Source organism: Sander vitreus, chromosome 9, assembly GCF_031162955.1.
Source record: "Sander vitreus isolate 19-12246 chromosome 9, sanVit1, whole genome shotgun sequence".
NCBI lineage: Eukaryota > Metazoa > Chordata > Actinopteri > Perciformes > Percidae > Sander > Sander vitreus.
Genome location: NC_135863.1, coordinates 28,029,329 through 28,045,670, shown reverse-complemented (window position 1 = coordinate 28,045,670; position 16,342 = coordinate 28,029,329). Strand labels below are relative to the sequence as shown.

General features: G+C 40.0%; 1 protein-coding gene across 1 annotated transcript in view; it reads right to left on the bottom strand.

The window, feature by feature from the left end:
• The window catches only part of arhgap39 (Rho GTPase activating protein 39), a 46,497-nt gene that overhangs the window by 6,272 nt on the left and 23,883 nt on the right, over positions 1 to 16,342 (bottom strand). Inside the window, exons 4-6 of the mRNA XM_078259940.1 lie at positions 13,047 to 13,211; positions 10,597 to 10,782; positions 8,771 to 8,984 (exon numbers count right to left, since the gene is read on the bottom strand). Of these exons, the coding sequence (XP_078116066.1) occupies positions 8,771 to 8,984; positions 10,597 to 10,782; positions 13,047 to 13,211 (565 nt within the window). The remainder of the gene's footprint in view (positions 1 to 8,770; positions 8,985 to 10,596; positions 10,783 to 13,046; positions 13,212 to 16,342) is intronic.

Sequence of the window (16,342 nt, the reverse complement as noted above, 5' to 3'; positions counted from 1 at the left end):
GTTTGTGGATGCTGTCATGTGCATTGTATCTTCCCGTATACAGTTAGTATATACTGAACACACTGTACTTAATGGAAGATCTGGAGTCGTCTCTCACTATCACTACTACCCTATAGTAGCTAATATTTCAATATGCACTCATTAAAGTTAACTTGACTGGCAAAACAGTCAAGTTCCTTACATTACACAATAATAAAAGTCATAATTTTAAGCAAAAAGTTTTGGATACATTTTTACTTCTTCCAACCATATGTTAAATTAAGAGTCAATGGAGATTTACATATTGCAATCATCATAATCCTACAATTAATCATTGTGAAAACAAAACTTTGTAGATGTGTTGTTACTTTGGCCAGGTCATCATCAAAAAAGCGAATTAGTACATTCATGATTGTGTCCATGGTGATATTAGTTGCTTCATGTACATTTATTAAAAACTCCTTTCTCAACTAAAGCTGTATCTACATGCTCCAAGTTTGATAAACTTTGCCTCCATTTTTTTTTAGCCGCGTTACCACGGAGACCACACCGCACTCTCACTTTTCGGCAAAGACCCGCCCTACTTTGCATCTGATTGGCTAGAACTCGTTTCATTGGTAGTGGAAGTTGGATGATTGTTTAAATCCAGCGCATCAAAAACAAATCCCATGTGGACTTTTTCATTTATTTATTTTTCTAAAAGTCAAACGCCAGAAATCGCCAAAAAATGAACACTCTCTGCTTCTGGGGGGATTTCTGAGTCTCAAAGTAGGCAAATCTGCCAAAATTCTGCTTTGAAAAGACGAGAAACTTACAAAAAACTGCAATTATACTCGTATATTTGCAGTTTTTTGTAAGTTTCTCGTCTTTTTGGTTTGGCAGGCCAAACTGTATTATGAACCTAAATTGATATGCAGGCCGGATCAAAATTTGTGAGGGGCCGGATTTGACCCGCGGGCCTTGAGTTTGAGATGTTGTATGTTAGCTTGTTAGCTGCCTTTTGCACATTAGACAGCGTTTGGTTTGCGAATTAGTGACGTACCTAATCAAACTGCACGTGATAGGTTTAAAGCTCAGATTTCAGGAAAGTGCAAAGACATCTCTCCCTTTGGGAAAGGAATATGAAAACACCTCTCAGTGTCAGTAAGTCAGTATAGTGAACGTTAGACATTTTAAAGGACACAAACATAAGAAGAACATATTTTTGAGTGGACGGGATCTAAGATAGTTTTATCAAACGTGCATTTTGCTATTTTACTCTCATTTTGTCAATACTTTACAATAACATATTTCTGATCAAATATTACCTTTTTTTGAAATGCTATTTACCCCCCCAAAATGTTTGTCTCCATTCTGCATGATCCACCTCTCAATTTAGGGTCAGCGGTGGAAGAAGTACTCAGATCCTTTACTTAAGTAAAAGTACTGATACCACACTGTAAAAATACGCTGTTATAAGTAAAAGTCCTGCATTGAAAATGTTACTTAAGTAAAAGTATGTAAGTATCATCAGGACATTGTACTTATTAAAAGTAAAAGTACTTAATGCAGAAAACTCCTCCCATTTTAGAAAGTGTAAAGGATCCAAACAGTTGTGTGTTTAATGGTCTAATCATTTCAGCTGGACTTGTAGGCCGTTATATTGTTGGCTAGTTTCATTTATAATAAAACATCACATTTTATAATGTGTTTTGTGTGCAAAAACCTTAATTTGTAATGTAACTAGTAACTAAAGCTGCATCAAAAGAAAAGACTTTGTACTTAAGTACAGTACATGAGTAAATTCATTCATTCCAGCAGCAGTCAGACTCTTTAATGCTACAGTACATCATAATGTAGCACTGCTAGCTGTTTCTGCAATATGAGCCATCCACTGGACAATATTCTGCACTATGCATATTTATTTATTTATCTTTGTTACCTCCAACTGTGCAATATGTCATATCTATTCATCCGCACCTTACTCATCTGTATATCTGTGTATATATACACACTGTCTGTTTTTATTACTATTATTATTATTATCTGATTCTTTTTTTCTTGTTCTTATAATTTATGTATATTTTTTCTCCTATGTCTACTTAATGTGTATTTGTGCTATTCTCATGTGTATACATTGTTTTTCTTTTGAGCTGCTTTAGCACAGGAATTTCCCCAGTGTGGGATTAATAATGTCTATCTTATCGTATCTTAAATGTACTTGGTTACATTTCACCACTGGGCAGTGTTCATTGTTTCCAGTGGCTAAACCTCACAATAACTCCATTATAACTTTCATTTCATATATAAAACACAGGAAGCGAGCACTGAAAAACTAAGTGGACTGCTTGGCTCTCTCACTATCAATCAAGGACAAGCTAAAAGGCATTAGTCCTACATTAGCACTGAGCCACCAGGGGGAGAGGCTGCCAGTAATCGGTTATTCATTCTGTTCACCTGTAGGGGGGGGCAGAGCACCAGTACAGAACCACTAACAGTTTTTTACAACTGCAACTGACACACACAATCTTTATATGTCACACGATTTTTGAAACCTCTCACTCAAAGAGCAAAACTACACACCAAATCTCCAAAACCAGAAGCTATTTCTAAGCCTTTCACACACTTTTTCTTCAAAACACTACACACAATTCTCTATATCTCTATCAAGAAGTGACTTGCTTTCCTTTTCCAAACACAACCAATCACAACACTTATGGCCTGCCACCCCCCACTCCTCACACAGACAGACAGACAGACAGACACACACACACACACACACGTGTTCATTATTCTTAAAATTGGTATACATACGTTTATCTTTTTTTCTTTTTTTTTTATGCTTCTGTATACAACGCTGTGCTACTGTTACAACAGTAATGGTTTGCCAAATTAATATTTTTCTGTTTCAACATTGCATTGGGGATTACAGTGTACTTTTAAACCACTCTCAGCAGATAGCATTTGTGGAAATGTAGATATAAGGCTATGAAAGACAAAAGACCCTTAGATTTAGAACAGTGTGCACATATGGTATATCCAACTATTATAAGTTTTTGACATTTGATGCGAAAGCTTCATTCTGAGAATGTGTTTTTGGCATTTTAAATGCAGTGTTTAATTTTGAAGGATATATGAGGCATTTAGCATTTTGAGTGTGCAGTTTTGGAAATTGTGTGTAGAGTTTTAAATAAAGTAGGCATAGTTCTGAAAACATGTGTAAGCAGTTGTAAAATGTAAATGCACCGTGAAGTACTTTATTTACGGTAAGACCAGGCCAATGCTGAGCTGCCTGCAGCCACTGCTGTTCTACATGGGCTTTGGGTTTGCAGGTTATTGATTTTCTGTTATAAAATAAGGGTAGTAAATGGTCTGAAGATATTTGTTGGATTGTATATCTGTATCAGTTTCCCTCTTATCTGATATTTCAACCTGGAGTTCCCCAAAGACTGTCCTCAGTGCTGGTCCGATCAATATCCCCCCCATTTTAAAAACCTCTAGCATTCGTTCCCCCTCTTAACATCTTCAAAATGCAGAATCTGTGCAATTGTATTGATGAGCTTGTGGGATAAGCGGTATTAAGCTGTTACCATGAAAATTTATTTTTTGCCGAAAAAGCCACAAAATCTGCACTGAAATCGTGGATCACGGAAATAAAGAACAATCTCCAGCTGTGGTCAAAAGCAACATTTGCAATATAAGCGTGACTTCATTCAAGAAGACTTCTATGCCTTTTTCATTCTCCTCCTCTCTCTCTTTCCCAAGCTAATCAGCTGACTGAGCGTTCACTCTTTCAGTTAAACCAACCAGACTTCGCCATGATTTCCAAGAAGCAAATCACATTGTTGCATCTATACTTTAAATCAGGGGCACGTTCAATCCCAAAACAGTGTGCACTGTTTTGCTACGGTTTCCCAGTTGAAAGACATGTTTCCTCGGAACGGTGTAAAATGGTGTGCAACAGCTTTAAGGTTATGTTTTCTCTCGGCTGGTTGGTGTGTCTCTGGTTTATTGGCTGTTTATTGCTGTTTATCTGTTCACCTGTGGGTGATACCCAATAAGCAGAGACGTGTCTGTAAACTCGTGGTAATAAAAAGGCAGAGTGCTTGCGCACACAACAGGGTGTTCAACGCACCCGTTTCAGTTTAAAAAAAAAAAAAACCTGTGTTGCTACGTTTTGTCGGAGCTGAACGTGGCCCTGTTCTCCTCTCCGCTGCTGTCTGTTGCCATTTCAGAAAAATCTATGCGACCCTCCACTCCATTCACCTCCAATTCTCATCATTTCCCAGCACCCAGGGTTCCTCCATTAGAAGCCCCGCTCCACATAAACGTCCATCCAGATCTTCTGGCTTTCCTTCACCACCACCAGTGTCTAGACTCCCTCGGGGGGATATTCCTGTCTACCCATGGCCTTTCTGCCCCTTATAAATTTAACATAGCGATGGAGTCTAATAGCCAAAGACTCTCACATTGCAACCTTTTGCGCATCAGTAAAAAAAACAGAAAAGCCTCTTATTTGTCACATACAACTGACAGTACAATGTATTGAAATGCAATCTCTGCATTTAACCAATCTTAAGATTAAGGAGCAGTGGACACATGCGCCGCCCGGGGAGTTCAGGTCAACTTGGGTTTTCAGTGTTTTGCTCTAGAACACTTTGATATGTGGCAGGAGGAGGCGATCAAACCGCCAGTCTTGTGTTTGAGGGTCGACCCTCTCTAAAGGGTTTTCCCCAGTGTAATGTAAGCCTGCTGGCCCACCAGTTCTAAGTTGCCCCCCACCAGGCCTAAACAACTGGGAATAACTTTTGTATGTATTTTTAAGATCTTTCTTAAACTACAGTTACAGTGGGGCAACTTGGTTGGAAACTTCATCAGTCATCACGGTCATCAGTCTGTGACTGGCCCCAGATGGGCCCTCATCGACAAAGACACATGCCACCATGCCATAATAAAGTTATTTTCAGCCTTAATGAAGTCTCTCCTGATTGTAATACTGTTACCTATAGAGTCAGGGCCTGATTCAATTATTTAGAAAATCACGCTGTCACCCTCTCTCTTCCCCTTTCCTGACATTCTCCAGCTGCTCCATCATAAAAGGCAAAAAAAGCCCTAAAAAATAATACATAATATAATAATAATACCGCTCTGTGCTTTCCGTGCCATTGTTTTCCTGCGGTGGAGGCAACTCGGAGGAAGCGTGGCGCACCGCTCACAGTTGCCGCTGAGCGCCTCGCTTCAAATTATTTCAACTTTGACCTCGTTGCCGCTGACCTTTCAAGACGCAACTAAACCATTAGCAACGACAGTACAGTATATCTGCGCTGCGCGTTGTCTCTGTGCTCTGCTCCCTACCTCGTGGTTTTACCCTTTTATTATGTGTAGAAGGCTTAACTCTTAAGCCAACATGGTAGAAAAGTCCTTCAAGTGCTCAGAAATGTGAATATCTATGATTCCACGACCGCCGGGCAAACTCCATCTGACGATAAAGATCATATATTATGATTGAAAGCTCCAGAGCAGCTACTAGACCGTCCTTGAGTTGAGACTGTTGTCTTAAAGGACAAAAGGTCTCGAACATCCCTAGCATCTCTTAGAGGCTGCACTGTTTATTGCACCCCACAATACGAACGTCTTAGCAGGATCCATTGGATCAGAGTACTGTCACTTAGCTGCCTGTTCTGCCAAAGACTTTATGACCAAAGTGAAATTAATAATGAATGTGATATTTCATGTAATGTTTTATTTAGCAGAATTACATTGTGTTGTTCTATCCTATCCAATGTTTCCTATATTTCTAAGCAGATTTTCTATGCTGTATTCCCCCAGGCCCCCCTGACTGATTATTGGTCCCCTCTTGTGCCGCCCCACTTAAAAAATCCTGCAATCGCCCAGCGTACTATCTGCTAAAGATTATATTTACATACTACTACTTTGCAAGAGCAAATATGTTTTGAAAGAAACGTAATGACACAAATGATCTTGTATGTCTTTTATCAACGTAACGAGGGAATGATTTTTAATGAACCTATTCACAAGGTTGCAAAATCTTCATACCGAACGTATCGGCAAAATGTTCTCTGACAATGCATTTGATATGTTTTCCAAAGAAATCAGCTTGAACCAACTGAAGCACGATTAACACTTTTATGGTTCTCTTAAGGCAACTCAAAGTGTTATATTATATTTTTATAATAACAATGTATCAAATGACAATGCGAAGATACTGACAATATGATGATGTGAAAGGTATCAGCTACAGCTAACCTCAGCTTTACAGAGCTTTACAGTGAATTGTCGCTTTATCTTATGTACTTTACTGTTTTACAACCTGTTTACATCTCTGTGTATATATATATATATATATATATATATATATATTTAATACTTCTGATTACACATATACATTCACTACATCCTTGTTTACATTCATTTTATTCATACTGCAATTCTCTACCACAAATTTATATTATTTCTTTTTACATTTTATATATGTATATTTTAACTTCTGCACTATTTTATTTGTTAGACTGTAATTTGTTTTACTTTGCATGTTCTTTTTATACATTTAATGAGTAGGATTGGGCATCGAGAACTGGTCCCAACTTGGAATCGTTTAAAAAAAAGTACAGTTCGTTTGGAAAAATGTGGTTTATAATCTGATCTCGGTTCCACCTTGCTGTACCTGCTGAGCATCAAACAGCAGACACAGTTTGAGACTAGCTGGTGAACATAGTGAAGCATTTAGCAGATAGAGAGACAAATATTTCCCAAAAGGACCAAAAACTATTCGGAAAGCGATTGGAAGGAGACCTGTGGCGCATCTAAAAAAAAACAACAGCAAACTCTAATTTATAGCTACTCCAATATAATTGGCTGATGCAGACATACACCACTCCTGTTAAATTAAATAGATACAACAGTCATATACCTGACCTTTGTTTTTAATGCAATGAGGCTAAAGGAATACTTCTGCACTGTGTCTGGGAGTGTGACAAAATGAAAACATACTGGAGGGAGGTGATCAATAAAACCACGTTCATCTTGTCTGTTAACATTCCACTTGACCCTAAGATGATTTTATTGCACCTGTATCCAACAAATCTAAATCTGAAAACCCAAGAATATAAATGTATTGATGTCACAGGCTAAAAAGTATATAGCTCTCATCTGGAAGAAAATGGAGGCACCTACAATCAGTGCTTGGATCAAGAATATGGTGCAATGTACATTATGTCCATGGAGAAACTGGCATGTACATCAAAAACTAATTGGGGGTGTATGAGGAAATGTGGAAACTATTTGACCAATTTGTAAAGGGGGAGACATAGGAGAGCCTCTACACAGGGATACCTTAAATTAAATAAGGGGTGAAACCCAGAAGGGGAAAAGGACTGAGGCATGTCTTGAAGGGTGATAGCAAAGGTGCAATTCTTATTTATTTTTGTATTTGTATTATTTCATGGCTTTGCTGGAGGTGCCATTGTTCTGTACATGGGATACTGTTATATAGTTTGCTTTATGGTTTTCTCATTATTTAGCTCTTATAGTGTAACATATGTTGAGAGAGCAACTTTGTTGTGGGTTGGGTCGGCGGGGGACTTGTTAAACAAAAGTTGTACTACCTGTGAGTACAACAAATCAATAAAGAAATTGTTTAAAAAACAAAAACAAAGAGAAGAGTGAACATCTGACTTATATTCATCAGGTGGGCACAAACACCAAACACACTCCAAATGAATACTAATGTTGCTCTGTCTGCTGGATGCGTAAATAGGTGTTGACACACTAACACGTTCATCCTACTTACTAATAAGGGGTTGTTCCACAGACCCAAAGTGGCCAAAAGAATTGTAGGTTTAAATATTGGAAAAAGTCAACACTGAGTTGAAGCACCTGACGGGATATGTTTATTAAATATATATTTAAAAAAAAAATCACATAATATTTAACCAAAACCACCATTATTTCCTAACCTCAACCAAAGTTAAGCTTAAACCGAAACCTCACACGGGACATGAGATGCAACTAGTGTCGCAGTCCTGCGCTTTGTACACTAACGATATATCTGCATTTCTGTGCGGTATAATCTTGCAGCATTTTTTTTTTAAAATAAGTTTCTGTGACACAATATCATGGACCATATTGCTGGTCAAGGGGGTATTTTGGTAAAGAGCCATCCTCTGGAGACCATGGATATCAAAAATAAAGTTCATAGCAATCTGGGTTAGTAGTAGGGATACTAATTTAGAGGCTTTTTTTTCTGACTGATATTCTTTAAGTACATTTTCCTGATGACACTTGCATACTTTTACCTAAGTAACATTTTCAATGCAGGACTTTTACTTGTAACAGAGTATTTTTACAGTGTGGTTTTAGTACTTTTGTGAGGGTTGGGGGGAAAAAGTCGATACAGCATAGTATCGCGATAATTTCCGTGGCAATACTGTATCGATACACAGACGCCAAGTATGGATCTTTTATTATATATGTGTTGGTCAGTTTGTCTGCTTGGCAATCCCATTTTGCAGCAATAAAATTGAAGTGATATGAACAAACAGAGAAATGTATTTTTTTTTAATTTTTTTTTTTAGATAAAACAGATGTTGACAAAGTTTCCTTTTGGGGACATAATTTGAATTTGGGAAACATTTGAAGTTAGAAAAAAGGTAATAAATTGCATATATTGCAGAATATTGCAATATGTTTCAAATCGCTATAACATCGTATCGTGACATTAGTATCGTGATAATATCGTATCGTGGGGGCTCTGGTGATTCCCACCCCTACTGAGTGTGTGTTGCTCCCTCACCCTTGGTGTCGTTGAGAGGGTCCATGTGTCGGCAGATGTAGCCCTCCAGGTAGGTGTGGAAACGCGGCGTGGGGGGGAAGAAGGCCAGACAGATGGCCATCAGCTCCCAGCCTCGCTCCAGGCTGTCGTAGCGGAAGTTCTCCGTGGTTTGGCGACACAGCTGGATGTAGAGCTCGTCGCGCAGACCCTGGTTACTCCACCCGCGCACCACCACCTGACGGAGACAGGCAGAGAGCCGCGTGAGGTCTTCTGCTCATGACTGTCTCTTTATTAGAGATGTTCCGATATTGATGCCAGTATCGTATCGGTCTCAACTTTTCGCTGCAGTTTTTTTTAAATGTCCCCCCTGCGGCAACCCCCGCTGCAGCCTAAACGCACTACCCCCATTCAAAAGGAATGAAAAGACCTGGGTTTTTGCTTGCATGAGTGCAGTTTTCGAACTCTTTTGTTTTGCCGATCCAACACACAGTTTTATTAATGAGGCTTCCCTTCAAAGTCACACTGTGAACAAGGACACAGCTTGTGAAGCCTCCTGACACTTCAGGCGTACTGCAGAGAGGAGAGTCGAGTGATCCTGGTTCAGTTTGTCATCTGCAGACACTGAACGACACATATGGTTATTTCCTAATGACGGTGTTGCTAACATCTAGACGTGGAGCGCTAATGTAACGCTGCCTGAAAATGAAGTGTCAGGTTCAGACCAAAGACATCATTGAAAATGACGAAAATGAAAAACATGTTCCACGAGCTCGGTCTTGGACAATTTAGAAATCTGGTTTACACCTGCAAACGTCTACTAGTAATTGCTTTACATAATTTTACTTTCTTTTTCATCCTTATTATCCTAATTTATTTATCAAATAATTTTTCCAATTCAGAAAGTTGTCTTGTCTTTCTATTTCTCAAATGATGGGGTTTTCTGTGTTGTTCTGTTTTTGTCGCTGTAAATGAGGGTTGCCGCTCAATGATCTCTCGAGTATAAATAAACTAGAGAAAGCCTCCGATACTGCCTAAAATGCTGGTATCAGTATCGGAAAGTACTGGAGTTTATGCACCGATCTGAGACCACGTAATTTAGCCCTGAAGAAAATCTACTTTAAAGTCGTTTACTTGTGTTCTTTTCTGTACCGACTGACTTTCGAACAGGATAACAAAAGAAGGTTCTATGGCGTTCATTTGTGTCATTTGTGTGTTTGTTCATGTTTCACAAAATGTTTAACCCAAGCCAGACCGTACATTAAAGATAGCAATCATATCACACCCATACAGGGATAGTAGTATACAGCGGATAAAACATGATAAAATATATAGTACACTGGTATCAGATCTGTACTCGGTATCGGCCGATACGGAAGTTCAGGTATCGGAATCGCTATCGAGAAGCATGAAATGGTATCGGACCATCTCTAAGATAAAGTTTGAATGAAAAGTGAAAACCACTACAGAGGGACATGAGAAATGAAGGAGTGAGAGTGAGAATAACGGCTTATGTGCGTGAATAAATGAGTGTTTAGACTAGAGATGGTCCGATACCAATTCCGATACCTTCGAAAACGTTACTCCGAAAACAAAACAAACACAAACAATGAACGCAATAGAACGTTCCTTTATTATCTAGCGGAAAAAGAACATAAATGAACTACTTTAAAGTTGATTTTCTTCGGGGCTAAATTACATGGTATCGGATCGGTGCATTAACTCCATTACTTACTGGACTACTTACTCCGATACCAGCATTTCAGGCAGTATCGGAGGCTTTTCTATCGGAACATCTCTAATTTAGACCCTGAGCCAGGTCGGAGGATTGGTTCAGGATGTCCACAGACCTCCAGAGCCACAGCGAGGGAGTCGGCCTTGGAGCGACGGTCTCCCATGAAGGTCTGAATGAGCTTAAAGATGTCCACTGCTTCCCTCTTCACGGTGCGGTCCGAGGTCACAATCATGGGCTTCTTGATGGGCTCGCTGCTCCAGGCCAGCATGTTGGCGATGGATACCTTTCTTCTAAACAGACCCTGAGATAAAAACCATAAAGGGATGGAGGGAAACAAAAAGCCAGGGTTAGGCTAATAAATGAGAAAATCCTTTCAGTCCCTGGACAACGAGGGTTACAACACTTCAAATCTAAAGTCTGGAAAAGGGAAATTAGACTACAGCGTGCAACGTTCAAAAGCAAGCCTCGCTCGAGCAGAAACAATGTTAGGCAAAAGCCTTGCCTAGATTAAGTCCCTACTTACACTTAGTGGCTCTTGGGCAGATTTGACAGACAGATTGAAATCCATCTTGAATAATTGTGAGGTTGTTTGAGACACATTCTAGCAAGATGTTGAAAAGGTGTAAATGCATTCATCTCCCACCGTACAACTACGTCAGTAAGCAAGCCGTCAGCGGAAATATCCACTCACTGTCTGATATTCTTAATATATCCACGGTCTGTCTCCTCTGTCCTTGTGACGACTAAAATGACACTGCAGTTAGCCATTGTTCTCTGTCACATGAAAGCAAAGCTCCAGCCATTTCTACACATGCTATCAAATACAAGACACACAAAGCTGCTGTAGTGTTTATCTCATAGAAATAAAGGGGATAGAAAGGCCATTAAACTGTTTTCCGTGGTCATTTGATTAGCACATGTTCTGCTACATTGAATTGAATGGAAATGGTCTTTCTACCCGTTCAATTTTATTATGGTTTATCTGATCCCGGATCAGTTCAATGCCTGCATGATGTGTATGGGTGAGACAGTCACTGTTATACAGTTATATTTTTGTATTTATTGTAATTCGGTATTACACACTCTCTCTCTCTCTCTCTCTCTCTCTCTCTCTCTCTCTCTCTCTCTCTCTCTCTCTCTCCAGGGTTTCTACAGGTTTCCACAAGTCAAATTTAAGACTTTTTAAGAGCATTATGAATGAAATTGTAAGACCAATATCACGACATAAAAAACAAAGTCAGATGTCAGAGTCTGGAAACATTGCCTGAAACAATTCCCAGATTTCCTCATTGGCATTATAGGACTAGTGTCTAGATTGGCTGCAATTTAAGTTGTATGTTGGTCTCATCTGTAGTCCCAATACAGCGAATTATATGTGAAGAACTACAACATCACAGAATCTTAAAAAATAACTTTCTAAATCGCTAAATCGACATTTCAAAGAGCATTTGAGGTAGCGGTACATTGACGTAGGAAGATTAAGACCGGTTTAAAATTATTTAAGACCTAGAACACAATACTTTCTAGATTTCAAAATTTTTGACTTTTTTTTAACATTTTAAGACCCCGCGGAAACCCTGCTCTCCGGAAAACACAATCTTCTGAACATAGCGATACTGAGAAATACAGAGAGAGTTGTGTGGAGATGATAGTCTTAGTTAGTCTAGTAGCAACTCATTTGGCAATGGCTTGAATGTAACGGACGTTCATTAATATAAAACAAGTTACGCACTAAAGCTTTAAAAACAGGGGCTAAATTTGTCCCACCTACTGTATTTGCGTGGATCCAGTACGTCTCGTGGTATTATTCTAGTTTTTTTTGCTATTTATTGTCTATCTTTAAGGCACCTGCAGTTGAGGCACTCACAATTTCGATGTATGGGTCTCTGTGCAATGACAATGAAGGTTTATCTTATCTTATAAACCAAAAATAATAACATTACATTAAATTAAATAATTTACAGACCAATGTTGACCAAATAAGCTGTTCAGTTAAGGTACATTAAGCTAAAACAAACTGCATAGTTCCCCTTTAACAAACTCAGGTCAATAATGAGCCTTCTTGCTCAACTCGTGTATTATTTCTCGAGTAGCTAAACCTGATTAGAGATCAGCTGATTACTGAAACAATATGGTATGCAGGAGGTTTCCACTTACAGTGTAATCAACCGTAACATTTGAATCTGACACAGGGTTTAGCAGATTAACATAGTATGGGACAAATAAGCTGAAATGACATGGCCGTGTTTACACTTACACATGAGGATAAACTATTTCAAGATATTCCACAACATTTTGGAGACAATTGTATAGAAAGTTAAGGCAGAAATACCGACAAAAGCCCACCAAAGTCAGATACACACAGCGTTGTAATGTACAAATACTTCGCTACTGTACTTAAGTCGTACGAATGTTTACGTATCTGTTACTTTACTTCCCTCATTTATATTTCTGAAAACTTTGACTTCAACCAAAGTCATTTTCTGGCAAGATATTTGTACTTTTGCTCAAGTGTTGCTTTCAAGTACTTTATACAAGACTGGATACACACGTCCTCTTGAGTACCTGTGTGTGTTTGTTGAAGTGCTTGGACGCCCAGTTCTCGATGTCGGTCTCTGAGGAGGGTTTTCTCAGGGTGAATTCTGGGAAAATGCCACAGCTGGCGCTTGGCATCATATTCCTGGCATTTCGGCTGGCCTCAAACTGGGCACAGGCTCCGAGGTCCTCCGACTGGCAGGTGAAGCAACAGAGGAAAGAGCAGGGAAGACAGAGAGGGAGAGAGGAAACAGAACATAGCATTCATCTCTGTGGCGCTAAGGCAGAACATTTAGAGAAGCTTGAGAGGTAAAGGTTTCTCTCTGGGGGGTGAGGCGGCTGGGATTAATACTGACGTGTTAATACGTCAATATGCGCAGGGTTATTCCAGTGCAACAAAAGAGCCCATTTATTCTTCAGTGTCTTGATTGAAATAATCTAAAGTAACAGCTGTAAATCAAAACAAAAAACAAAAATGATGAAAGAAAAGTTATTCAAAGACGGCCATGAACATCACGGCTACAAGAGCCTTTAATGGTGTCCTCCTGCTTGCAGAGGCTGCAGGGTAAACACTGTACGGAACGAAGTAAACATGAAGGAAGTGATATGTTTGTATTTACGCCAACCTGTTGAACCGGCATTTGTCATTATGACACCTACTCGCAAAATTAAAAAGTAGCTGACATTACCATCCTGTATGTATTGCAAGCAGCGTTGAGCAGTAGGGTTAGTAGTTTTGACTACATCTCTATAGCGTCACTGTTTGCTTAGTCGCGCATTGCCAGACCTTCCTCCACCACGGCGCTGCGGAAGAGGGTCTGGCTAGTCCACACAGCATTCCGGGATGGGAGAAAAACAGCATTTCTTTAAACTAATCACAATCATCTTGGGCGGTGCTAAGCACCGGGAAAAGCAGCGTTGCCGCTGCAAAATAGCCTCGGGAAGGAACTTGGGTTGGTGGAACATGTGTACGTTCAAAAGTTGCTTTTGTCGTGCAACAGAAAACTCAGATTGAGTCTAGCTAGCTGTCTTGATTGACCCTGCATAGATCTGAGGAGCAGCTAACCATAGTCCTCATAAATCCACCAGAGTTTAAAATGCCAAAACAAAGGAAGCCCAAAGCAACGGCTATCCGGCCTAAATGAGTGAAATCAGGTGGAATTTCCGGCGGCAACGGAGCAATCCCGGAAGTGGAATGTCGAGGATATGGACTACTATTTACTGAATCAAATAGCATTTCAGTACCTTAAGTTAGCTCTTATATTGGTCAAGAAGTGCGGTAGTGTCCACATAAGCTACAATTCCCCGAGTATTCTGAAGCTCAAGCACAGCGGAGCTTTCTGAAATAAAACTGCTAAGCATCACTGACGCCACCGCTATGTTTGGCTATGTGTAAGAAAAATTGCTTCTATGTAGTACTTCTACATTTGTGTGTGGGGGCTAGCTTCAGTGTAGTGAAGCTTCATTTTACAGTATGTAGAATAACTGGTAGTTTAGCTTACTAAACTTTCCAAGTAGCAGCCTACAGGTAACAAGACAAGGCAACATGTAAACACTGCAGGTAAAAAGTCATGGCTTAATGGTGCATTAGCGCCACCATGTGGACTGGAGTCGCTACTACACTCTCATTATGGGCTCACTCATCAGTCTCACCACAGTCCGTCTACGGAGAGCCTGTTTAAGCCCCATTGCACCGAATTTGGTTGCAGTTCCACCAGAGTTCCACTGGGGGTGATCGCGGTCCAGTGATAAATGAATGGGAGTCTATGGAGCTAGACAGCTAAATTTGTCTCTTTCGCCTGATTGCCGTTGAGAAATCTCAGATTTGATTGTAGTTTTTGCAAGTTCATCATGGACTATAGGTCGAAAGTTGAATGAACGAGTACTTATGTCCTTTCGATTTCTTACAGGTTGAGTCGTCGTTGCCCATAGCACGCTAGCATTCTGCTAATGAATGCTGATTGGTCTGAAGCGGAACCCGAATATTTCGGCGTGGTCTTTAAAACATTAGCAAACCTCTTTCTAGCACGTGTATTAACAGGGAGAGCCTAACCTGTCAGCTGTGTTGTCGATGCCTCGAGAAAACAAAGGAAGCGACTCAGAGCTTGCCGTAAAGCAGTATCTCTGGCCGTATATGTGTATGACGTCATTGACATTTTAAAAAGGCTTTTTAGAACTAAAAAGCGACTTTAAAAAAATCTAACACCCAGTAGTGTGTATTTTCTTAGCCTCCCCTTTCGAATGCAACATTCAAATTACTAGACAAAAAATGATATCCTGAGAAAAGTGGATTTTGAGGGATATCGCTCCATAGACCTCCATTCATTCTGCACTCGCGCGTGAGTGCCCTCATATGGAACCAGAGCTGAACTGCAACCAGTTCAGAAGCTAGAAGTTTCCAGAGAGTGGAAGTTCTCCCCTTATTAAAAATTCTCTGGTCTCACTCAGGCGCGGCTGTGCGACACCTAGTGGTAACATTTGTAATACCGCTCTGGTCTGGCGCTTCAAATTGGTTTGAAAATATTTACACCGGCCAAAGCCTAATTATGCATCATGTAGTGCAGACTGTAGGGCGCCCTCTGATTGGCCCCACCATTTCGTAGCCTGAGTTTGTTAACACCTGGACCTCAGCAAGATGGCCACAAGGCCGCTCTTCCCGAGCGTGGGTAGCGATTCTGCGCTGTAGCTGTTTTTGAATGGCGAATAGCAGGGATCCAGAGTGTTTATTCCCTTCGACTTAGCCTGCAACAATGAGCGCAGCGTCACTATTACCGATCGGGGAGCAGTTCAGGTCTTTGCAAAGATCCGATATGGCGGCCAGTGTGCTCGCCTGTGGTGGGATGTAGACCGCTGTGATAATGGCCGATTTAACATGTTCATTAGTGCTTCCAGTCTTTATGCTAAGCTAGTCTAACCACGTCCTGACTGATGGATTGATATCAATCTGAACATTTCACTCTCAAAAAGAAAGTGAATACGCTTATTTACAATTAAATTAAAATGTTTAACACATAGAATGCTACTCTCTTTATATTACTGTGCTGCATTCACTTTTTGTCCAATGTCATTGAAATTTATGTGGAATAAAGGTTAATTTACATTTTTTCCCCACCACAACCTTGCTTGCCCTATTGGTGGCTGCAAATTTACATGGCAACTATTCTGGTATCCTCAGTCCTTCTCCGTTGCTGAATAAAACACTTGTCTGTCTGTTCTATCCCTTTCATCCTTCATTCTCTCTCTCTCCTCTTCTCCATCCACTTTGTCCACTGCTCTTCTTTCTCTCCTTTCAAAGGTGGATTCTGCTCAGCAGATTCATCTCTTCA